Below are 26976 nucleotides of genomic sequence, written 5' to 3' on the forward strand. Positions count from 1 at the left end.
CAAATAGGGATTGGACTGGACTATAGGATATGAAAAGAGTGAGCTTCTTGGATCAAGTAGGCACATGAGACTGTGTGTGCAGCCCCTGTCTGAAAGGGAGATGAGAAGGCAGAGGGGGACAGAAGCTGGTTGAAAGGACATGGAAATAGATGGTGGAGAGAAGTAGGGTGCTGTCTCATTAGGAGGAGAGCAACTACGAGAATATAGCAAGGTGTATATAAATTTTTGTATGAGAGACTGACTTGATTTGTAAACTTTCACTTAAAGCACAATAAAAAATTAAAGAAAAAAATAAGAAACCAAAACAGAGCTGCATAAATGGAAGAACATTCCATGCTCGTGGATGGGTGGACTCAACATTGTGAAAATGTCAGTTCTACCCAAAGCAATCTACAAAAGTAATGCCGTCCCAATCCAAATGCCAATAGCATTGTTTAAAGAGGTGGAAAAACTAATCATTAACTTTATGAGGAAAAGGAAGAGGCCCCAGATAAGTAAAGCACTAATAAAGAAGAAGAAGAAAATAGGACTCACACTACCTGACCTCAGAACCTACTATACAGCTGCTGTAGTCAAAATAGCCGGGTACTGGGACAATAACAGACACATTGATCAATGTAACAGAATTGAGAACATGAGTGTAAACCCATCTTCTTACGATTAACTGATCTTCAACAAGCATCTAAGGTCCATTAAATGGGGAAAAGACAGTCTTTTTATCAAATGGTACTGGCAAAAGTAGATATTCATCTCCAAAAAATGAAATAGGACCCATACCTCACACCATACACGAAAACTAATTCAAAATGGATCTAAGACCTAAATATAAAACCAAAAACCATAAAGATCTTAGAAGAAATAATGGGGTCAATGCTAGAGGTCCTGATACATGGCATTATCAGGATACAAACCATAACAAATAATACACAAATACCAGAAGATAAGCTAGATAACTGGGATCTTCTAAAAATTAAACACTTATGCTCATCAATAGACTTTACCAAAAGAGTAAAAAGAGAACCTACAGACTGACTGAGACAAAATTTTTGGCTGTGACAAATCTGACAAAGATCTAATCTCTAAAATCTACAGCAAAATCCAACACCTCTACAACAAAAAGACAAATCATCCAATTAAAACTGGGCAAAGGATATGAACAGACAGGTGGCTAACAGACACATGAGGAAATTCTCAGAATCACTAGCTATTAGAGAAATGCAAAGCAAAACCACAATGAGATACCATCTCACTCCATTACTGGCAAGAATGAAAAAACAAAATAAATGTTGGAGAGGCTGTGGGGAGCCTTATGCACTGCTGGTGGGAATGCAAAATGGTACAACCATTTTGGAAACTGACATGGTGCTTCCTGAAAAAGTTAGAAATAGAAATACCATATGATCCAGCAATCCCACTCCTACGAATATATCCTAGAGAAATAAAAGCCTTCACATAAATAGACATAGGCACACCCTTGTTCATTGCAGCATGATTCACAATAGCAAAAACATGGAAACAACCAAAGGCTCCATTAACAGGTGGATACACAAACTGTGGTGTATACAAACAATGGAATACTATACAACAATAAAGAACAATGATGAATCTGCAGTACATCTCACAACACAAATGAATCTGGAGGCATTATGGTGAGTGAAATAAGTCAACCACAAAAGGACAAATATTGTATGAGACCACTGTTATAAAAACTCATGAAAATGTTTACACAGAAAAAGAGTGGTTATGAGGGAGGGGTGCAGTGGGGAGGGAAAAACATTAAGTAGAAAACTTTGCTTGCTGAAAGTGAAGGGGACTTGAAGCACTTACTGATGAAGATCAAAGACCACAGCCTTCAGTATGGATTACACTTCAACGCAAAGAAAACAAAAATCCTCACAACTGGACCAATAAGTAACATCATGATAAACAGGGAAAACATTGAAATTGTCAAGGATTTCATTTTACTTGGGCCCACAATCAATGCCCATGAAAGCAGCAGTCGAGAAATCAAAAGACACATTGCATCAGGCAAATCTGCTGCAAAGGACCTCTTTAAAGTGTTGAAAAACAAAAATGTCACCTTGAAATCTAAGGTGCAGCTGACCCAAGCCGTGTTGTTTTTAATCACATCATATGCAAGCGAAAGCTGGACAATGAATAAGAATGAAGAAGAATTGACGCCTTTGAATTGTGGTGTTGGTGAAGAATACTGAATATACCATGGTCTGCCAAAAGAACGAATGAATCTTGGAAGAAGTACAATCAGAATGCTCCTTAGAACCAAGGATGGCAGGACTACGTCTCACATACTTTGGACATGCTATTAGGTGGGATCAGTTGCTGAAGAAGGACATCATACTTGGTAAAGTAGCAAAAAAGAGGAAGATCCTCAACGAGATAGATTGACACAGTGCCTTCAACAATGGGCTGAAACATAACACTGTGAGGTTGATGCAGGACCAGGCAGTGTTTCTTTCTGTTGTACATAGGGTCGCTATGCATTGGAACCGACGCAACAGCACCTAACAACAATAGACAATACATAAGTGATAACTATGGTGAAGGATAAGACAGTACACAATAGAGGGGAAGCCAGCACAACTTGGCCAAAGCAAGGTCATGAAAGCTCCATAGACACATCCAAACTCCCTGAGGGACTGAATTACTGGGCGAAGGACTGGGGACCACGGTCTAGGGAAACATCTAGCTCAATGGTATGGAACAATTTATATAGAAAATTTTCTACATCCCGCTTTGGTGATTAGCATCTGGGGTCTAAAATCTCATGAGTGGCCATCAAAGATACTCCTCTGGACTTACCACGTCTGAAGCAAGAAATAGTGAAGAAAACCAAAGACACAAGGCAAAGATTAGTCCAAAGGACTCATGGACCACCAGTGCTACAGCCTCCACCAGACTGAGTCCAGCACAAATAGATGGTGCCTGGCTACCACCACCAACTGCCCTGACAGGGATCACAATAGAGGGTTCCAGACAGAGCTACAGAAAAATGCAGAACAAAATTCTAACTCACAAAAAGAAAACCACCACTTAATGGTCTGACAGAGACTGGAGAAACCCTGAGAGTATGGTGCCTGGACTCCCTTTTAATTCAGTGCCAAAGTCACTCCTGAGGTTCACCCTTCAGCCAAAGATTAGACAGGCTCATAAAACAAAATGAAACTAAATGGGCACACCAACCCAGGGACAAGCATGAGAAGGCAGGAGGGGACAGGAAAGCTGGTAACAGGGAACACAAGGTGGAGAAGGGGAGAGCATTGACATGTCATGGGGGTGGCAACAAATGTCACAAAACAATATGTGTATTGATTGTTTAATGAGAAACTAATTTGCTCTGTAAATCTTCATCTAAAATATATTTTTAAAAAATACACAAAAAAATTTACAGCCTTGAAAACCATATGGGGCAGTTCTACTCTGACTTATAGGGTCTCTATGAGCCGGAATCGACTCAACATCAGGTGTTATTTTCTTTTGTTTTGTTTTTATTAATTTTTTTATTGTGATTTAAGTGGAAGTTTACAGCTCCAGTTAATTTCTTATTCAAAAATTTATACACGTAGTATTTTGTGACATTGGTTTTAAAAAAAAGGCAATCTCCATAATGTGACAGCACGTGCTCCGTTTCCACCTCAGTTCCCTGTGTCCATTTGTCCAGTTCCTGTCCTTTCCTGCCTTGTCATTCTGCTTTTAGACAGGAGCTACCCATCTGGTCTGGTTCATGTGGTCCTTTAGCCTTTGGGCTAGTATTTTCCTGTGTTTTTGGTTTTCTTCATTCTCCTTTGCTCCAGGTGGGATGGAACAAATAGACATAGCTTAGATGGCCACTCACAAGATTTTAAGATTCCAGATGCTACTCACCAAAGTGGGACGTAGAACAATTTCTTTTTAAACTATGTTATGCCAATTGACCTAAATGTCCCCCAGAACTATGGTCCCCAGGCCACAGCCACAGCTACCTGGCCCCTAAAAGTGTTTGGATGTGTCTAGTAAAATTCTATGCTTTTGCTTTGGTTGGTCCAAATGTGCTGACTTCCCTTGTATTGTGTGTTGTCCTTTCTTTCACAGAATTTGACACTTGAATACTATTTAACTAGTTATTTCCCTTCCTCTTCCCTCCCCACCCTTGTAATCATCAAAGAATGCTTTTTTCTGTATGTAAACTTTTTCTCGAGTTCTTATAATAGTAGTCTCATACAATATTTGTCCTTTTGTGACTGACTTATTTCGCTCAGTATAATGCCCTCCAGATTCATTGATGCTGCGAGATGTTTCGCAGATTCATCATTGTTCTTTATTGTTTCGTTGCATAGTATTCCGTTGTGTGTATGTATCATGATTTGTTTATCCATTCATCCATTGATGGGCATTTAGGTTGTTTCCATCTTTTTGCTATTGTGAATCATGCTACAATGAACATGGGTGTGCATTTGTCTGTTTGTATGATGGCTCTTATTTCTCTGGGGTATATTCCTAGGAGTAGGATGGATGGATCTTGTTATTTCTGTTTCTAGCTTTTTAAGGAAGTGCCAAAATGTTTTCCAAAGTGGCTGTACCATTTTACATTCCCATCAGCAGTGCATAAGAGTTCCGAACCCCCAAAAACCTCTCCAACATTTGTTAGCTTGTGTTTTTTGGATCAGTGCCAGCATTGTTGGGGTGAGATGGTATTTCAGGGTAGTTTTCATTTGCATTTCTCTAATGGCTAAGGATTGTAAGCACTTCCTGCTGTGTCTGTTAGCTGCCCAAATGTCTTCTTGGGGGAAGTGTCTGTTGATACCCTATGACCATTTTTTAATTGGATTATTTGTCTTTTTGTTGTTGAGATGTTGCTGTATCTTGTAGGGTTTAGAGATTAGAACCTGATTAGATATGTCATAGCCAGATTTTTTTTTCCCAGTCTCTAGGTTCTCTTTTTATGCATTTGGAGAAGTTTTGGATTAGCAAAAGTGTTTGATTTTTAAGAGCTCCCAGTTTGTTTTTTTTTTTTATCCTAACTACAGAGAAATCCATCAGGAAACTATTGCAACTGTTTAATACTGGTGCCTGAAAATGGCTTAATAATGGTTTATGTCAGTACTGCACTATAGACATAGGAAGATACTGTCATTACTGAACTAGCAATGTAGATATAGATGGATACATACATACATACGTACAGATATTCATTGCTTATGGCATTTATCATGCTATATTGCAATAATTGGTTTTCATGTTCTTCTCTCTCTTCTACCAGACAGTGATATCCTTGAAATCTGGAATTTTATGCTATTTATCTTTTTATTTCTATCCCTAACTGACATATCCAGTGATTTTGCATACTGTTTAATTTCTTTAGTTATTGAGATTATCAAACTATATCCAGAATTTTGATTATAATCTGACTTGCTACATAGCTGTTTCGAGAAAGAGAGAATAGGCTAGGCAGAGGGATCCAGCATAAGATGCCCTTTGGCATTTTTTTCTTATTACAAACAAATAAGTATAAATAATGGATTATACGTTAGTGCCTTAGGAGTTTGTTTATCAGAAGTTATTCTCTCCAAGAGAGGTTACTTCTGGGCATGTTGAGAAAATTAAGGTTCTAGGCAAGCAAGTAGAGATTCAGCTCTTAGATTGCAATGGACTAAAAAAGTCCATGCAGAATTTCTAGATAACTTTTCTATCTTCCAACCCTGTAATGTCAGCTCTAGTTAATTATTGATGAGAAATTTCTCAATTCCCCCCACAACTCTTTGTATTCATAAGTATTTCAGGATTCACGAAACAAATAAAAGCAATAATAGATATTACTCTGTCTCCAGGTTGTTCTTTTTTCATTTCTTTGTTTTGTTGTTATTGGTTTTTTGTTTGTTTGTTTTGCTGTGTACTATGTACTTGGGCAGTTCTACTCTGTCCTAGCTGATCATTATGAATCAGAATCGAATCGACGGCAATTGGTTGGTTTTATAGAAATCATGGGTTTCATGGCATACAAAGTTCATGCAATTGTACCTATTGTTGTGTTGGCCAAAACGTTCTTCTAAGGTTAATTTGTCCCAGTGGAATACTAAAAGCATCTTCTCTAGAACCATTCAGTTCTCAGCCGTACTCTTGAAAAGTCAACAGATGCACAAAGTTAAAGAAATAAATTCCTGTCCACAAGCAATTGGAATATTAAAAAAAAAAAAAAAAACTAAACCTGTTGGTGTCAAGTCAATTCTGGCTCATAGTGACCCTATAGGACAGAGTAGAACTCCCCTATAGAGTTTCCAAGGAACAGTTGGTGAATTTGAACTGCCAGTGTTTTGGTTAGCAGCCAAATGCTTAACCACTGCGTCACCAAAATTTCACCATCCATTATTTGAACACTTATTCCTGGGTTAATATGATGCAGAAACCACCTCAGGAAAAGCTACTAGTTAAATATATTTTTTAAGGAGGAAGGGGTTTGCATATGCCACGTAGAGCTGTGCTTGGAGCTTAGTGTTCATTTTCTGTAAGCTTTTGTTGGAGTACTTTGGAGGAGCTGAATGGTATAGAATCAAGAAGCAGTGCATCATTTGTTCAATCATTGTCAGCTGTCAATAAAGAGTATTATTAAAGGTGGTTCATCCTCTTCCTGGAATGACAGAACCCTGTAAGATGTCTGCTCTGGCTTCAATCTTTTCTAATAAATAGCTCTATCTACGACTAAAATCCCCAAGGAGTAGAAGACACACTGTTCACCATTAATGAAAAATTGTGCTTGAACATGAAAAGGTTGTAAGATTATTTTGTTATATAAATTTCTTCTTTGAACTGCAAATACAGGGATATTTTGATGATATACTACGACAGAATTCAAATCGTGCATACATTATATTTTATTTAATTGATGCATGCGTTGTGTTTGTTATACTATGCTGTTTAATGTATACAGACTATTTTCGTACTTTGAAAGTACAGGTCACAGGGATCCAATAGGTTTTGGAAGTAGTGGTGTGTGGTGGTTAAGAGCAGGGATGCTGGTACACAGATTTCTTGGATTCATATCCCAGCTCTTCCGTTAACCAGCTTGTCATTAGGCTAAATCCTTAATCTTTCTGTACCTCAGTTACCTCATCTATAAAATCAGAATATTAGCTACCTGATTGCTATGAGAATTAAATATATATAAAGTTAATATATGTAAAGAACTTGGATATTACCTATCAAACCATAATCAAATATTCATGGTGGTGGTGGTTAGATAAAAGCATTGAATAGGCTTTTAAAATGCTGTGAGAACACTGATAGATGAGAAAAAGCTATATATAGAATTTGCAGCTAGGCTTATAAATTAAAAGGTTAAGAGTAAGCAGAGTGATGATGAATCTAACTCGAATGTGTCAGATTTTATTAGAAATGATTGTACTTCTAAACTTCTATTTGTCAAAAAGAAAGTCAGAAAACCACAAGATGTTCGTAAGGCTATTCAAAGGAGCACTTTCTGGGTTCATCAGGAGAAAGACAAGCATAAATAAAGCTTACCAATTGGGAAAAGGAACAGTTCGATACATAGGACAATCCTTAGACAAAGTCTGATTTTGCCAGAAAGAAAATTTTCTCTCTGATTAAGGTAATGTGAGAATAACATACAGTTTTTCTAAGAAGTATTTACTTTACAAATTATTTCACAATATTTAAAGAAGTCCAAAATAAAATAGGAAGAAAAATTAATATAAAGTAAAATAACTTCATAAAAGAAGTCTGAAATGTCAGTAACTTAAGAAGAAGAATCTATTTCAAAGATATGTCAAAACCATTAATCTACTAGGATATGAGTATATACATGAAATTTTTTAATAATTTTTAAAATAAGTAAGCATTAGTGTAATTTCATAATGGTTTCTTATTAGTTTATCAATAGTTTGTCAATAGATTAATTTGTTTATAGAGCAGAATGATTTTGTCTCTGGCTTATATTACCTTTGAGTTTCCAAAAGTTCTAAAGTGCTCTAGCTGTTCAGTCATGGCTACCACAATCCGCTAATAGAAGTAAATAAAATAATACAGAAATGTTTATACTGAAACTCTTGAAGTGTACTTAAAATAACTGCCAACATTGGTAACAATAATAAAAGTCATGATGAATGCCCTTTACGGTGTTCATTAAAACAGAAACCAATAGAAACAGAAGAATATGCTTTAATTATGGATATTGCAGGAAGTGACATCAATAAAAGCCATGAACGAAAAGTTCAGGAAGTGATGATATAATCATCTAGTATTAAAATAACCAGGGCTTGGTTTAAGAAATTTCCCGTTGGGCTGAAAATAAAGAAAGAACTTGGAAAGAGCAAACAAGCATAAGAAATTAATGCCCCAAAAAATACACCTGTCTGGTGTCACTTCTGCTTTAGTGAGTCAGAAATATAAAGGCAATTGAAGATACAATCTTAGTGGAAACTTCAAGAATCCAAACCAACAAGTGAGCCTAGCAATTTTTTCAAAAATGTATTAATCTAGAAGTAAGGAGATCAGGTCCCCATTCTGAGTCTATCATTTAATATCTCTGTGCCTAAATATTATCATCTATAAACTGAATGGATTGGAACAAACTGTCTCTCAAATTCCAGTTCTAAAATTTCACAATTCTATTATATCATCAATTGTTCCTTAGGTAACCCAAGAATATGGGGAAATAGGAAACAGGGCCTAAACTAAGAGGGAAAAAAATGAGATATTATGGCAGTTTGGTAAGTAGTTTGAGAGAAATCACATTAATCCATTCAAAGCAAGTTAAGTGTTAAAGGGCATAATACGGTAACATGCAACACTGAATTGTTGAATACATTCGCTGTTTGGCACCATTTGAGGAGTAAGACAATGACAAGTGGTGGCTACAGTTAAAATCAGCTTCGGTTTGAAATTTTACATAATTATCAGGAAAATAAGCAGACAGTATTTCCTAATTTAAGAAAAATATCTGTCAAGATAAAAATACTTGTAATACAGAGTTGTTATGAATATTAAATAAAATAATGTATAGAATACACCCAACAAAGGGCCTGAAACATAGAAGGCCCTGTGGTAGCTCTCTCTGTCCTTAATTATTATGGGACTACACAACAACATGGTAGAAGCCTGAATGTAAATTCAAACATGAAATTAGTAGGGCTCCAAAATTTTCATGATCTTTTTTATCATCATCAAATAGAGTATATATATATATATATACACACACACACACATCTTTAGAGTATTTAGGACAATTTCCTGTAATTCAAAAGCTGACGGCAAAGTTTTTTCATTGTTGCCTTCATCTCCTTGTTCCTGAATGTGTAGATGACTGGATTCAGAAAAGGAGTGAGAACTGCATCAAAGATAGCAAGAAACTTGTCCAAGTGTGATGAGGGGAAGGGCCATGTATAAAAGAAGATCAACGGCCCAAAGAATAAAACCACCACAGTGACATGAGTTGACAAAGTGGAGAGGGCCTTGGATAAACCACTTGAAGAGTGTTTCTGAACAGTGACCAAAATAAAGATGTAAGAAATGATCAGTATAAAGAACGAACCCACAGAGACGAGTCCACTGTTGGCTGTGACTGTGAATTCCAGTCTATTGGTGTCTGTGCAAGCAAGTTTAATGAGCTGAGGCAGGTCACAGTAAAAGCTGTCTAATACTTTAGGTCCACAGAAGGGCAAGTCTACAACAAAAGCCAACTGGGCCACTGAGTGGATGAAGCCAAGGATCCAAGAAGTAATCAAAATCAAAATGCACATTCGTGGGCTCATGATGGTCAGGTAGTGGAGAGGCTTACATATAGCAATGCATCTGTCAAAGGCCATGGCTGTGAGCAGCACCATTTCTGTGCCACCAATGGCATGAATGAAGAAGATTTGGGTTATACAGCCCTCAAAGGAGATTGCTTTGTGTTTTCTGAAAAGGTCATAAATCATTCTGGGGGTTGCAACAGAGCAACCTCCCAGATCAAGAAAGGAAAGATTGGCCAGCAGAAAGTACATGGGGGAGTGCAGATGAGGGTCATAGGTCACAGAGAACACAATGAGGAGGTTTCCCACCAGGCTTGCAACATAGAACATGGTGGAAAAGAAAAAGAGCAGAAGCTGGATCCCCCACGAATTGGAAAGTCCAAGGAACACAAAAATTGAGACTGAGAGAGGAAGTAAATTACTCAAGGTCACAAGCTAGACTAGTAAGTAGTAGAGCTATAGCTACTCAGGTCTACCTCTCAATGCAGGGAAGATTGCTTTTTTCTCATGACTTTCTGACTGCATGATACATACAAACTTAGCTCTTTCATGGATTCCCATGTTCTACTGTCATCACCGTAGACAGATCTAGTAAGAGAGAAGGCAGCTTTGTCCTCAAATATTCACAGGCATCTGGGTTTCTTAAGCTGCATCAGATGCATCCATAATTCATACTGGATGTTTAAACAACCAAGGTAGAAGGAAAATTCATATAATACCTGCAGTGACCATCCGGATTGAGTTCCCAGACTGCCATTGTCTTGATCACCTGAAATCCTTTAGCTTCGAGTAGAAGAGACTCAGCTCTTACTATTCTCTAAAGGAGAAACCAAGGTGCTCTGTCTTCATGTAAAAAAATGAGATAAACTCTACAACTAAACCAACTCAGATGTTATCCCCACTTATAAGTCTGCCTCTTAACCATTCTCATTCCTTATCTTGGATACAATCTTAGATAGCAATGGTTTAAAAAAAAAGGGGGCAAATTCAGTTTCTGACTGCAGGCCCTTCTTCTCATTTGTATTCTTGCACATTAAATTCTGCTGACATTGCCTCTACCGTAGAGAGCAACATTTAATTGATTTCTACACAGAACTATCCTGCCACCAGAAGTGTCTATTCTGTACTGGACCCTAAGGAAAAAAAAATAAAAACCCATTTCCGTCCAGTCGATTCTGACTCATAGCGATACCCGACCTTAGGGATCTCAATATTGTATATCAATAAACCAAAACAAGTTAAGAGCTATGGCTGTTAACCAAAAGTAGGCAGTTTTAATCTACCAGGTGCTCCTTGGAAACCCTATGGGGCAATTCAGCTCTCTCCTATAGGGTCACTATAGGGTCACTATAGGGTCACTATAAGTAGGAATTAACTCGACGCAGCAGAGTTTTGGTTTATTCCTATATTTACCACATACTCACTTATTCAAAGATCTACAGTGTGACTGTTGCCAAAGAGTTAATCACATTCAACCTTCCTTTGGTTAGAACTATCACTACTTCATGCACAGCTGTAAAAATACTAATGTTGTAGGAGATATGGTTATAGAATTATATAGGTTATAATTAGCACACAGGAGAGTACTGACCAAATGATACTGCAGAGACTTGGGGTCACCAATGTGAGTTAATTTATCCAAGGGAATTGTAACCTGGAATCCTGGCAAACCAACAAAGGAAGCTCATAATGAATCACAAAAAGAGAAAAAAGAGATCAAAATTTTTCCTAAGGAAGCACTATTTTCTTCACTAAAATGAAATATTTATTTATGAATTAGATTAAAAAGGGATCTCGAAAGAACATATAGACTTTCTTATATTTATATAAAAATCAACTCTATCAAAGGTGCTTGGTAGGTAAAACAAAATTACATAGAAATCCTCAGGATTTATGTGGGTGGTTGTATGTTTGTTTTAATTTTTATAAAGCTATTTTTCTGCTCTGTAATCAAAACTAGTATATTCATGATCCTTATGGAATTATTCAGCTATAGCTTCTATAACATGATCTACAATTTACCTACTCAGAAACAGGGGTAGTGTGCTGGAATTGGTAACAGATTAGGATTCAGAAGAAAAATTCTACTCCAGGTCAGTCAGTAACTCACTCTATAGCTTTGGGTAACTCACTTTATAGCCCTATGCTCTTATTTCTTCATCTGTAAAATGAGTAGGCCATTGAAATGATTCTCATAGTGCCTTCCAGTTCCAAAATTTTAGGTTATATTTAGCTGTAATACTCTCATTGATTTAGGGCAGACAGAGAATACAAAAAGAAGAGCAAATAAGCATTTAGGAATAGCATTAGATCCTTCACTGGAAAGGTAAAGTTCAACTTACCATGACCAGCATCACACACACACACACACACAGAGACACACAAAAAAAATGTGTCTTGACTCCTGGTATTAACACTTGCTGTTCCTTTCTCCGGGAATGTTCTCCCTAATCCATGTGTTCGTAGTGAAGCCTAAACAGATAGTTTTTGAAACACATAGAAGGTGATTATTAAAAATCAGATTGCTCTATGACTTAATTACCTGAATAAAATCATTCAATGCAACAAAGTTGTATAGAAAACATTTCTTTCAATTCTCCACTATATACATGGTTTTTAGCTCAATAAAAATGTATTGAAATTCTCCTGTGTGCTGGCCCTTGCTAGGTTCTAGGATGCACAAAAACCAATAAACAGTAGAAATAAAAAGAAATAGTAGAAAAAAATACTCATCACAGATATTAAGTTAAAAACACTGCAACCAAAAAAGGGTAGGAGTGGCAATACTAATCTCAGATAAAATAGACTTTAGGCAAAATCAACCACAAAAGACTAGGAAAGACATTATTTAATGATTAAACGCACAATCCAACAAGAAGACATAACCTTAATAAATATCTATGCACCCAACAACAGGTCCTCAAAATACCTAAACAAAATCTAACAGCACTTTAAACAGAAATAGCTCCACAATGATAGTAGGAGACTTTAACACACCACTCTCTGAAAAGGACAGAACATCAAGAAAGAAACACAACAAAGATACAGAAGATCTAAAGGCCACAATCAATCAACTTGACCTCATGGATACATATAGAACACTCCACCCAACAGCAGCAAACCATACATTCTTTTCCAATGCACATGGAACATTCTCCAGGATATACCACATTTTAGGCCACAAAGAAACCCTCAATAAAATCCAAAATATCAAAATAATACAAAGAATTTTCTCTCAGCACAACACCATAAAATTAAAAATCAATAACAGGAAGATTAAGGGAAAAAAAAAATCAAATACATGGAAACCGAATAACACCTTGCTTAAAAACAACTGGCTAATAGAAGAAATCAAAGAGGGAATCAAAAAATTCCTAGAATCAAAATGAGAACAAAAACACTTCACACCAAAACTTCTGGGACACAGAGAATGTAGTGCTCAGAGGTCAATTTATACCAATGAAAACACACATTAAAAAAAAAGAACAAGCCAAAATTAAAACGTTAGCCCTACAATTTGAACATGAAAACAGAAAATGGTACAACCACTATAGAAAACAATACTGTGCCTCCTTAAAAAGCTAGAAATAGAAATACCAGAGGACCCAGCAGCAACCCCACTCCTAGGAAAAATCCTAAAAAAATAAGAGCTGTCACACAAATAGACATATGCACACCCATGTTCATTGCAGCATTATTCACAATAGCAAAAAGATGAAACAACCTAAGTGCCCATCAACAAACTATTAGATCAATTACAGTACATACACACGATGGAATACTATGCAACAATAGAGAACAATGATGAATCTTTGAAACATCTCACGACATGGATGAATTTGGGTGGCACTATGTTAAGTAAAATAAGTCAACCCTAAAAAGACAAATATTGTATGAGACACTATTATAAAAACCCAAGAAAAGGTTTACATGCAGAAAAGAAACAACCTTTGATTGTTATGATGGAGGGGAGGGATGCAAGGGGAAATCCCTTACTAGATAGTAAACAATTGTTGACTTTGGTGAACGGAAAGACAACACACAATATAGGGGAAGTCAGCACAACATGACCAAGACAAAATCATAGAAGCTTCCTAGACATATCCAAACGCCTTGAGGGACCTAGTCACTGGGGCTGAGGGCTAGGAATCATGGTCTCAGGGAACATCTAGGTCAACTGGAACAACCTACTTCAAAAAGAAAATATTCTCCATCCTACTTTGATGAGTACCATCTGGGGCCTTAAAAGCTTTTCAGCAGCCATCTAAGATATACCTACTGGTCCCATTCAGTAAGGAGCAAAGGACAATGAAGAAAACCAAAGACACAGAAAAATATTAGCCCAAAGGACTAATGGACCACATGAACCATAGCCTCCACCAGCCTGATCCGAGAAGAACTAGAGCGTGCCCAGCTACTATCACCAACCGCTCTGACAGGGATCACAGAAAAGAGTTCCAGACAGAGCAGGAGAAAAATGCAGAACAAAATTCAAATTCACAAAAAAAGACCAGACTTAACAGCCTTAACAGAGATTGGAGGAAGCCCCGAGACTATGGCTGCCCTACACCCTGCTAACTTACAGCTGAAGCCAATCCCAAAGTCCATCTTTCAGCCGAAGATTATACAGGCCTAAAAAACAAACATTAACACACGTCAGAAACATGCTTTTAGCTCCATCAAGTATACGAGACCAATCAAAAATAAAGATGAGAAGTCAGGAAGGGACATACACACAATGGAAAATTGAACGAATGGACGCAGAAAACCTGGGATGAAAAAGGGGAAGGGCGAGGGTGCTAACACAGTGTTACAAAAAATTTGTGTATAAATTTTTGAATGAGAAACTAATTTGCACTGTGAACTTTCACCTAAAACACAACAATTATAAAAAGTAAAAAAAAAAAAAAAAAAGAGGAAGACAAAATCCCAGAGACTGCGTTGTTTAAGATGCTCAGCGTTACAAAGCACAAGATCTGGCTGTTGTTTTTGTTGTAGTTAGGTACCGTCAAGTCAGTTCGGACTCATAGCGACCCTATGCACAACAGAATGAAACACTGCCTGGTCCTGTGCCATCCTTACAATCGTTGTTATGCTTGAGCTCATTGTTGCAGCCACTGTGTCAAGCCACCTTGTTGAGGGCCTTCCCGTTTTCTGCTGACCCTGTACTCTGCCAAGCATGATGTCCTTCTCCAGGGACTGATCCCTCCTGACAACACGTACAAAGTATGTAAGATGCAGTCTCGCCATCCCTGCCTCTAAGCAGCATTCTGGCCGCACTTCTTCTAAGACAGATTTGTTCGTTCTTTTGGCAGTCCATGGTATAGTCAATATTCTTCGCCAACACCACAATTCAAAGGCTTCAACTCTTCTTTGGTCTTCCTTATTCATTGTCCAGCTTTCAGATGCATATGATGCGATTGAAAATACCATGGCTTGGGTCAGGTGCACCTTAGTCTTCAGGGTGACATGTTTGCTCTTCAACACTTTGAAAAGGTCCTTTGCAGATTTGCCCAAAGCAATGTGTCTTTTGATTTCTTGACTGTTGCTTCCATGGCTGTTGATTGTGAATCCAAGTAAAATGAAATCCTTGACAACTTCAATCTTTTTTCCATTTATCATGATGTTATTCGTTGGCCCAGTTGTGAGGATTTTTGTTTTCTTTATGTTGAGATGTAATCCATACTGAAGGCTGTGGTCTTTGATCTTCATTAGTAAATGCTTCAAGTCCTCTTCACTTTCAGCTACCAAGGTTGTGTCATCTGCATAAAAAAAAAAATTTTTTTTGCATAAAGCAGGTTGTTAATGAGTCTTCCTCCAATCCTGATGCCTCATTCTTCTTTATATAGTCCAGCTTCTTATAATATTTGTTCAGCATACAGATTAAATAGGTATGGTGAAAGAATACAACCCTGACACACACCTTTCCTGACTTTAAACCAGTAAGTATCCCCTTGTTCTGTCCGAACAACTGCCTCTTGATCCATGTAAAGGTTCCTTATGAGCACAATTAAGTGTTCTGGAATTCCCATTCTTCTCAGTGTTATCCATAGTTTGTTATGATCCACACAGTCGAATGCCTTTGCACAGTCAATAAAACACGGGTAAACATCTTTCTGATATTCTCTGCTTTCAGCCAGGATCCATCTGACATCAGCAATGATATCCCTGGTTCGACATCCTCTTCTGAACCCAGCCTGACTTTCTGGCAGTTCCCTATCAATATACTGCTGCAGCCATTTTTGAATAGTCTTCAGCAAAATTTTGCTTGACTGTGATATTAACGATATTTGTTCTATAATTTCCACATTGGGTTGGATCGCCTTTCTTGGGAATAGGCATAAATATGGATCTCTTCCAGTCAGTTGGCCAGGAAGCTGTCTTCCATATTTCTTGGCATAGATGATTGAGCAACTCCAGTGCTGCATCTGTTTGTTGAAACATCTCAATTGATATTCCATCAATTCCTGGAGCTTTGTTTTTCACCAATGCCTTCAGAGCAGCTTGGACTTCTTCCTTCAGTACCATCGCTTCCTGATCAAATGCCACCTCTTGAAATAGTCGAATATCGACCAATTCTTTTCGGTATAATGACTCTGTGTATTCCTTCCATCTTCTTTTGATGCCTCCTGCATCATTTAATATTTTCCCCATGGAATCCTTCGCTATTGCAACTCGAGACTTGAATTTTTTCCTTCAGTTCTTTCAGCTTGAGAAATGCCGAGCGTGTTCTTCCCTTTTGGTTTTCCATCTCCAGCTCTTTGCACATGCCATCATAATACTTTACTTTGTCTTCTCCAGAGGCCCTTTGAAATCTTCTGTTCAGTTCTTTTACTTCATCAATTCTTCCTTTTTCTTTAGCTGCTCGACACTCAAGAGCAAGTTTTAGAGTCTCCTCTGACATCTACCTTGGTCTTTTCTTTCTTTCCTGTTTTTTCAGTGACCTCTTGCTTTCTTCATGGATGATGTCCTTGATGTCATTCCACGACTCACCTGGTCTGCGGTCACTAGGGTTCAATGCTTCAAATCTATTCTTGAGATGGTCCCTAAATTCAGGTGGGATATTCTCAAGGTCGTATTTTTGCTCTCATGGACTTGCTCTGATTTTCTTCAGTTTCAGCTTGAACTTGTATATGAGCAATTGATGGTCTGTTCCACAGTCAGCCCCTGGCCTTGTTCGGACTGATGATATTGAGCTTTTCCATCGTCTCTTTCCATAGATTTAGTCAATTTGATTTCTGTGTGTTCCATCTGGTGAGGTCCATGTGTATAGTCGCTGTTTATGTTGGTGAAAGAAGGTATTTACAATGAAGAAGTCGTTGGTCTCGCAAAATTCTGTCATTCGATCTCCGGCATTGTTTCTATCACCAAGGCCATTTTTTCCAACTACTGACCCTTGTCCTTTGTGTCCAACTTTTGCATTCCAATCGCCAGTAATTATCAATGCATCTTGATTGCATGTTCGATCAATTTCAGACTGTAACAGCTGATAAAAATCTTCTATTTCTTCATCTTTGGCCCCAGTGGTTGGTGCGTAAATTTGAATAATAGTCATATTAACTGGTCTTCCTTGTAGGCGTATGGATATTATCCTATCACTGACAGCGTTGTACTTCAGGATAGATTTTGAAATGTTGTTTTTGACGATGAATGCAATACCATTCCTCTTCAAGTTGTCATTCCCAGCATAGTAGACTATATGATTGTCTGATTCAAAATGGCCAATACCAGTCCATTTCAGCTCACTAATGCCTAGGGTATTGATGTTTATGTGTTCCATTTCATTTTTCACAGTTTCCAATTTTTCTAGATTCATACTTTGTACATTCCAGGTTCCAATTATTAATGGATGTTTGCAGCTGTTTCTTCTCATTTTGAGTCATGCCACATCAGCAAATGAAGGTCCTGGAAGCTTTACTACATCCACATCATTAATGTTGACTCTAATTTGAGGAGGCAGCTCTTCCCCAGTCATCTTTTCAGTGGCTTCCAACCTGGGGGGCTTATGTTCCAGCACTATATCAGACAATGCTCCGCTGCTATTCATAAGGTTTTCACTGTCTAATGCTTTTCAGAAGTAGAGTGCTGGTTCCTTCTTCCTAGTCTGTCTTAGTCTGGAAGCTCAGCTGAAACCTGTCCTCCATGGGTGATCCTGCTGGTGTCTGAATACTGGTGGCATAGCCTCCAGCATCACAGCAACACAGAAGTCCCCACAGTACGACAAACTGACAGACACATGGGGGAAACCTGGCTGAATAGGAGCTATATAATGATTGCCCTCACAGTGGCAAGATGGATCTTTATGGTTATTGAAAGTAAGAAGGCAGTCAAAAAAAAAAAAATTTAACAAGCCTAAACTTAGAAAAGAGAGTTCATCTGAGAAAGGAGGCAGCTATGAAGGCCAAAACAATACAGCAGTAGTATCCACGCTGGCTGGATTTTGAAAATCCAGGAGTGATATGGTAGCAAAAAACTTGGATTGAAAAGAATGTGGTATGAGGATTCATTTCATAAAAGTATGGTTTGCACAAATGTAGCCCATTTACCTATTTCTGCTCCAGAGGTGCAAATTTTCTTAAAGAATGATTTGTGTATGTTCATCTTTGACATGATGTTATACCTCTAGTCTGGCCAGCTCTCAGTATAATGGGGTTCTAGCTGCCTTGATCTAGCTACCTTGTTCTGTTTACAAATATAATAGCTAAGATGCTCTTAATTTCTCAAGCTGCTATATGGTTTGGATTCGAGTGTAATTTTAATAAAAATCAATTTCAGTTTTAAAACAATATAAATATTTACACTAACCATTATTTTATGGTTTATATAATAATCTGAGTAATTTTTTAAATCGTTAAAAGTAACTAGTATTTAACGTTCATCTGGAATCAACTCGAGGCACTGGGTGGGTAACATAAAAGTAAAATGCTAAGTCTAATAAAGCCAGCAGTATTTCCATCTTCCAAAAAAAAAAAAAAAAACTATTTTAGCTGTTAATAACAGTGTCCACTACATCACAAAGTGGATGAAATATATTTGCTCTAAAACTTTTCTTTAGGTTTTGGTCTTGCTAGAGCTGTTAACCATCTTTAAAGAGGAAATATGTATTTCTGATTTTATTCTTCCTCAAGTTGAGAGCTTTACATGTTCCTTTTTGCTGCTGGTCCTTGATAAAAATATTGTTCAGATATGCCCCAATTTTTCTGTATATTTTTCTAATTTTTGTCGATATATTTGTATTGTTTCATAATCAGAAAAAAAGTCACAAAAAAATAAAAATCCTCAAAAAAAAAAAAAACCAAGATCCCTCTGAGATACACCAGTGGGACTCTACTGAATTTTATTATCCAATCTGCAGTTTACAGCCTATAAAAATATCTTGAGAAATTTTGCCATAAAACCATAAACTCAGGCTCTTAGGATTGAAAAATGTTAGCAAGCTTGAAATTCCTCTTCCTCCAAGAATCACGATGTTCTTCAAGTCACAGAGCAAAGTAGCAAAAACAGAATTTTACAGATTCTTAGATGACATTATTGACCTCATGATGTCTGCCAGTGGCATCAATGTGGATGTTAGCTCAAGCTCAGCCCAAAGTAACAGGTTTACCCAAACCCTTCTCTATTTTGAAGCATACCGAACACCCTCCTAGATTAGCAGCCCACTCACCCAACATCCGCGGTGTTGCAATATTGCACTCTAAGCAGTAAAGCTAGTTTTCTTTGTTAGTCTTCCAGAGTCAGTGGTAGTGTAAATATTTATGATGTTTTAAAAATGATCCCTGCTTTGATATAACATGTACCGGAAGCCTATAAGATTCACATTTGTGCCAGAGATATCAGTTTACATGTTTCACCAAAATACAATATCAATATATCCAAGATATGACAAACATCAAGATTTTATCAATCCTACAAAAGAAATGTGAGGATTCCAACTCTATATGGTAGATACTCTTATTATATTCATTTTACAGATGGGTACAGTAAGACAAAGAAAGTTTAGTAGTTTTCCCAAAACCTCACAGCTAAGTTCTAAATTCAGGCAGACTAATTCCAGAGAGCGCACACTCTTCACCCACAAAAGGAAGATACCAAGGGTCACAGAAATAGTTTTTGGCAAAGCAAGGGTAAAATCTAGGTTCCTTGCCGATATATCTGCTATCATGTCACCAAGTGTATAATAACCAAACAAGGCACCCTAGAGAAGCAGAATTTTCGTAGGAATGCAAATCTAGTGGCCACCTGAGGAATTCTAAAACCCCTAAAATGGCTGTCGAGGACAGATGACATTGACATCATGCAGGAATTTCAGTCATTTTCTCAAAGGATAGCCAAAAACAGAGAAAATGAACATAGAGATCATAGTATTAGTTAGCAAACATTTATTAAGCACTTACTAGGAGTCTCTGTAATCATATTTAAATTTTTTTCAGCAAAAATTTACTTGTGTGTGATTTTAATGATATTGTTTGATAATTTCCACATTCCATTTGATTACTTTTCTTTGGAATGGGCACATATATGGATCTCTTGCAGTCAGTTGGTCAGGTAGCTTTTTTCCAAATTTCTTGGCATAGACAAGTGAGCACTTCTAGCGTTGCATCCATCTGTTGAAACATCTCAATTGGTATTCTGTCAATTTCTGGAGTCTTGTTTTTCACCAATGCCTTCAATGTAGCTTGGACTTCTTCCTTCCGTACCATGGGGTCTTGATCATATGCTGCCTCATGAAATGGTTGAACACCAGTCAATTCTTTTTGGTACACTGACCTGTATTCATTCCATCTTCTTTTGATGCTTTATGTGTCATTCAATACTTTGCCCATGGAATCTTTCAGTACTGGAAGCTGAGGCTTCAATTTTGTCTTCAGTTCTTTCTGCTTGAAAAATACAAAGTATTTCTTCCCTTTTGGATTTCTAATTCCAAGTGTTTCCATGTTTCATTATAACACTTCACTTTGTTTTCTAGAGCAGCCCTTTGATATTTTCTGCTCAGTTCTTTTACTTCATCATTTCTTCCACTCTTTTTAGCTATTCTACATTTAAGACCAAGGACATCGTGTTTGGTATACTAGAGGGTCAGTGAAAAAGAGGAAGGCCCTCAACAAGATGGATTGACACAGTTGCTTTAATAATGCGCTTAAACATAGCAATAATTGTGAAAACAGCATAGGACCAGGCAGCTTTTCCTTCTGTTGTACACAGGATCGCTACGAGTCAGAACTGACTAGATGACACCTAACAACAACAACAAAGGAGTCTCTGGGAGCACAAATGGTTAAGTGTTCAACTATTAGCTAGTTCAAACCCACCCAGAAGCACCTCAGAAGACTGGCCTGGCAATCTACTTCTGAAAGGTCACAGCCTTGAGAACCCTGTGGAGCCGTTCTACTCTGCACATGTGGGGTCATCATGAGTTGGAATTGACCCCACCACAACTGACACAATAAAAATTTCAGAAAATATACTTGGCATTGATGGTAAAGATGAAAGATATGGTCATTACCCTTAGAGATAGGAAGGAAGTTGTTGTTGTTAGATGCCATTGGGTCCATTCTGAGTCATAGTGACAGTATGTACAACAGAATGAAACACTGCCAGGTTCTAGACCATTCTTACAATACTTGCTATGTCTGAGCCCATTGTTGCAGCCACTGTGTCAATTCATCTCGTTGAGGGTCTTCCTCCTTCATTTATCCTCTACTTTAACAAGTATGATGTCCTTCTCCAGGGACATCTTCTACAGGGAATGGTCTTTCCTGGCAACATGTACAAAATACATGAAATGAAGTCTCACCATGGTTGCTTCTTAGGAACATTCTAATTGTACTCCTTCCAAGACAGCTTTGTTCATTCTTTCGGCAGTCCATGGTATATTCAATATTGCTTGCCAACACCCCAATTCAAAAGCGTCAATTCTTCTTTGGTCTTCTTTATTCATTGTCCAGCTTTCGCATGCATATGATGTGATTGGAAATACCATGGCTTGGGTCAGATGCACCTTAGTCTTCAAGGTGACATCATTGCTTTTCAGTACTTTAAAGAGGTCCTTTGCAGCAGATTTGCCCAATGCAATACATCTTTTGATTTCTTGACTGCAGCTTCCATGGGTGTTGATTATAGATCTAAGTAAAATGAAATCCTTGACAACTTCAATCTTTTCTCCATTTGTCATGATGTTGCTTATTGGTTCAGGTGTGAGGATTTTTGTTTTCTTCACGTACAGGTGTAATCCATATTGAAGGGTGTAGTCTTTCATCTTCATCAGTAAGTATCTCAAGTCCTCATCACTTTCTGAAAACAAGGTTGTATCATCTGCATATCACAGGTTTTTAATGTGTCTTCCTCCAAACCTGATGCCCTGTTCTCCGCATAGTCCAGCTTCTTGAATTATATGTTCAGCACACGAATTGAATAAGTATGGTGAAAGGATACAACCCTGACATAATACTTTCCTGATTTTAAACCATGAAGTATCCCCTTGTTCTGTCTGAATGACTGTCTCTTGGCCTATGTACAGGTTCCTCATGATCACAATTAAGTGTTCTGGAATTCCCATTCTTCACAATGTTATCCATAATCCATTATGATCTACATAGTTGAATGCCTTTGCAAAGTCAATAAAACACAGGTAAACATCTTTCTGCTATTATTTGCTTTCAGGCAAGATCCATTTGATGTCCACAATTATATCCTTCTTTCCATGTTCTCTTCTGAATCTGGCTTGAATTTCTGGCAGATCCCTGTCAATGTACTGCTGCAACCGCTTTTGAATGATCTCCATCAAAATTTTATTTGTGTGTGATGTTAACGATATAGAGTGATAATTTCTGCATTCTGTTGGATCACCTTTCTTTAGAATGGGCAAATATATGGATCTCTCCGAGTAAGTTGGCCAGCTAGCTGTCTTCCAAATTTTTTGGCATAGATGAGTGAGTGCTTCCAGTGCTGCATTCATTGGTTGAAACATCTCAATTGGTATTCCATCAGTTTCTGGAGCCTTTTCTTTTGCCAGTACCCTCAGTACAGCTTGGATTTCTTCCTTCTATACCACCAGTCCTTGACCATATGCTACCTCCTGAAATGGTTGAAAGTTGACAAATTCTTTTTGGTACGGTGACTGTGTCTTCTTTCCATCTTCTTTTGATGCTTCCTGCATCATGTAAATAGTGACAATTCAGGAGAAAACATGCAATAACACAGGTAAGAGCATATTACAGCAGAGTGACACCAAGCAAGGGCTTGGGAGTCAATTGAGCCCAATTTGAATTCCAGCTCCACCCTTATTAGCTGTGTGGTCTTGGAAAATTTACTCAACCTCCCTGAGGCTGTTTTTTTCATTTGTAATGTCAGAATGATAATACCTATTTGACAAGATTGTTCTGAGGATAAACCGAAACATAAGTATTTAATACAGTGCCAACCCATAGCAAGTTCTCAGTAAATTTTAGAGTTATGATAATAAAATATTATGACTACTTGTTAGATTTAACTAAGCAAAGATGAAGACTCTGTCTTCAGGAAGGAAAATGTCCTTAAAAATTCTTTGTCAGCCAAATAAAGCTCATCTGCAGAACGGTATCAGCCTACAAGAATGCCAGTTCATGGCCACTGACCAAGAGATAAATTAGGTTAAATTGGAACATGGAGCATGAAGTTCAAAGGAGTAGAGGCAGAAGAGACAGGCAAGTGCCAAATCACAGACACTGATACAAAGTAGTTCAGACTTCATCCTTTCCAGGCACCTAGGACCCAGTCAAGGGATTTACTAAGGGCAGCCACATTATCGGATTCACATTATATGAAATCTCTTTGGTGACTCCATGCGGGAGGCACTGGAGTGGGAGGAAGGTTCAATGCCAAGAAATCAGTTAGGAGGTGAGGAATGAAAGCGTAGAATAAAGAAACGAGACTGAAAGGGAAAGCGGGGGACAAATATATATAATATTAAAACATAAAATAGACAAGATTCTACCGGATGAGAAAAGAATCTAGGCATCTCCCAGGAGTCTAGCTTAAATGACAATGGCATTGTCAATTTAGGAAGAAATACAGCACAGCCAGATTTCTAGAGGAAGTTGACAAGTCTAATAAAAGGCACCCATGGAATTTCTCTTTCAAGTGTTGTTGTTTAGAACTCAAGAAATAAGTCAGGAGTGAGGAAAGGTGGAGCAAGATGCAAAGTGAGCAGACACCTTCATCTACTCCCCCAGCAACCAACTCACTAAACAGGAAAAAAAAGCATATACAGAGATTGGAACTCCAGACAGCAGCTGAGGAAGTGGAGAATTGGGGTGAGACCAGAGCAAAGGAGAGGAGGGATGGGGTCAGAGCAGAAACTAAGAGATCCTACTAGCTAACATATGTACCACTTGCCCAGAGCAGACGTGATGGACTGGGTAACACCCCAAACAGGCAACACAGAATCCTTGATATTTTTTCCTGTGTGTAAACATTTTCTTCAGTTTTAATAATAGCAGTTTCATACAATATTTGTCCTTTTGTGCTAGATTTATTTCACTCAGCATAATGCCTTGCAGATTTATCCATGACGTGAGATGTTTTACAGATTCATCATTGTTCTTTATCATTGCTTAGTATTACATCGTGTGTATGCACCATAATTTGTTTATCCACTCGTTGCCCACACATCTTCAGTTTGTCATACTGTGGGGGCTTGCATGTTGCTGTGATGCTGGAAGCTATGACACCGGAATTCAGATACCAGCAGGGTCACCCATGGCAGACAGGTTTCAGCTGAGCTTCCAGACTGACGGACTAGGAAGAAGGAACCGGTAGTCTACTTCTGAAAAGTATTAGCCAGTGAAAACCTTATGAATAGCAGTGGAACATTGTCCGATATAGTGCCAGAAGATGAGCTCCCCAGATTGGAAGTCACTCAAAAGATGACTAAGGAAAAGCTGCCTCCTCGAAGTAGAATCAACCTTAATGAAGGGGATGGAGTCAAGCTTTTGAGACCACAGATCTTTCATGAAGCAAGATGGATAAGCATTCTGTTGATGGTTTCCTCTTGGAGACTGGTTTTCAGAAACATACACCCTTCCACAGCAATCTGACACTTCTCCAGCAAGCTTTCATCCTGTATACCTGAATTCTGCTTTGAGTACTCAAGATTTATGCTTAAATGACTGTGACTTGATAAGAGAGAAGTGCTGCATTTTTCCACCTGTGACCTGAAAATGTAATGGATGTACATATATTAAGTGTATTCTTACAAGTATCCAGGTCATGTTTACAAGCTAGAATTCCTTGACTTTATTTGTGGGTATTTTGCCTTGTGATACTTAATCAAGACATTAACATGAGCAGAAGGTTGTTGATTTAAGACAAGTTTGAGATTCACTAAAATTAAGTGTCGTACGTTTGTCCTTCTGGTGGCTGTGGAAACTTCATATTTTTCTTTGGACATCATTAGCTATCTTAGCTCTTGAAGTACAACTTTAATGCTATATGAATTTTGCCATTTTGCTAACACCGATATGCTCTGTGCATCCACCATTCCACTGGAATTATTTATTCGATTCACATTAATTTTTGTTGTCGTTACAAATCTAACTGATGGAGGAACTCCTGGATATTTAGGTCCACATATATATTCTGTTTTTATAATTTGTCTGTGGAGTCTGCCATCTTCTCCTGCAGCCCGATGCAGTCACCCCCCACCAAAAAAGATAGTCTTTTTAACAAATGCTGCTGGGAAAATTGAGTGTCCATCTGTAAGAAAATGAAACAGGACTCATACCTCACACCATATACAAAAACTAACTCAAAATGGATCAAAGACCTAAATATAAAACCTTAAACAGTAAAGATCATGGAAGTAAAAATAGGGGCAATGCTAGGGGCCCTAATACATGGCATAAATACAATACAAAATATGTTGTTGTTTTGTTAGGTGCCTTCGAGTGAGTTCCAACTCATAGCGACCCTATGCACAACAGAACGAAACACTGCCCGGTCCTGCACCACCCTTATAATCGTTGTTATGCTTGAGCTCATTGTTGCAGCCCCTATGTCAATCCACCTCATTGAGGGTCTTCCTCTTTTCTGCTGACCCTGTACTCTGCCAAGCATGATGTCCTTCTCCAGGGACTGATACAAACTATAGCTAACAGCAACACAAACACCAGAAGAAAACTAGGTAACTGAGAGCTCCTAAAAATTAAATATGTATGCTCATCAAAAGATTTCATCAAAAGAGTAAAAAGAAAGAATCTACAGACAGGGGAAAAAAATTGGCTATGACATATCTGAGAAGGGTCTAATCTCTAAAATCTATAAAACACTTCAACATCTCAAAAACAAAAAGACAAATAATCCAATTAAAGAACGGGCCAAGGATATGAACCGACACTTCACCAAAGAAGAATAGGTGGGAAACAGACACAGGAGGAAATGCTTGTAATCATTAGCCATTAGAGAAAAGCAAATCAAAACTTCAATAAGATACCATCTGTTATGGATTGAATTGTGTCTCCCAATAGGTGGTCAACTTTCCTAGGCCATGATTCCCAGTATTGTGTGATTGGCCACGGTTTTATCATCTGATGTGATTTTCCTATATGTTGTAAATCCTACCTCTATGATGTTAATGAGGAAGGGCTCAATCTACAAGATTAGGTTGTATCTTGAGTTAATCTCTTTTGACATATGAAAGAGGGAAGTCAGCAGAGAGACAGGAGGACCTCATGCCATGAAGAAAATAGTGCCAGGAGCAGAGCAAGTTGTTTGGCCCTGGGGTCCCTGCACTGAGAAACTCCTAAAGCAGGGAAAGATTGATGACAAGGACCTTCCCCCAGGGCTGACAGAGAGAGAAAACCTTCTCCTAGAGCTGGCACCCTGAATTTGGACTTCTAGTCTCCTAGACTGTAAGAGAATACATTTCTCCTTGTTAAAGCCATCCTTTGTGGTACCTCTATTATAGCAGCACTAGAAAACTAAGACACTATCTTACCCTGACGTTACTGGCACTAATAAAAATAAATAAATAAATAACAAATGTTAAAGAAGTTGCAGGGAGATTGGAACTCTTATGCACTGTAGTATGAATGTAACTTGGTACTGTTGCTGAACCCAGGAAGGTGGGTCCTTGTCTGGTGCACTCAGACTTGCCAATTGTCTGGACACCAGTCTTTGAGAAAGAGAAAGTAACTTTATTGCAACGTGCAGGGCAAGGAGCTGGGATAAAGTTCCTCAGATCCAGCTCCCCAACCTATGG

At 38.0% G+C, this 26976-nt stretch overlaps 1 protein-coding gene across 1 annotated transcript; it reads right to left on the minus strand.

Moving 5' to 3' along the window:
- Nucleotides 1-9227: 9227 nt before the first annotated feature.
- LOC100656372 (olfactory receptor 4F15-like) lies at nucleotides 9228-10112 on the minus strand. Its single transcript, XM_010602079.3, has one exon. It carries the CDS (start codon nucleotides 10068-10070, stop codon nucleotides 9228-9230), a length of 843 nt encoding a protein of 280 aa, XP_010600381.1. The 5' UTR covers nucleotides 10071-10112.
- Nucleotides 10113-26976: the final 16864 nt, after the last annotated feature.

The sequence above is a fragment of the Loxodonta africana genome, chromosome 10 (assembly GCF_030014295.1).
Source record: "Loxodonta africana isolate mLoxAfr1 chromosome 10, mLoxAfr1.hap2, whole genome shotgun sequence".
Taxonomy (NCBI): domain Eukaryota; kingdom Metazoa; phylum Chordata; class Mammalia; order Proboscidea; family Elephantidae; genus Loxodonta; species Loxodonta africana.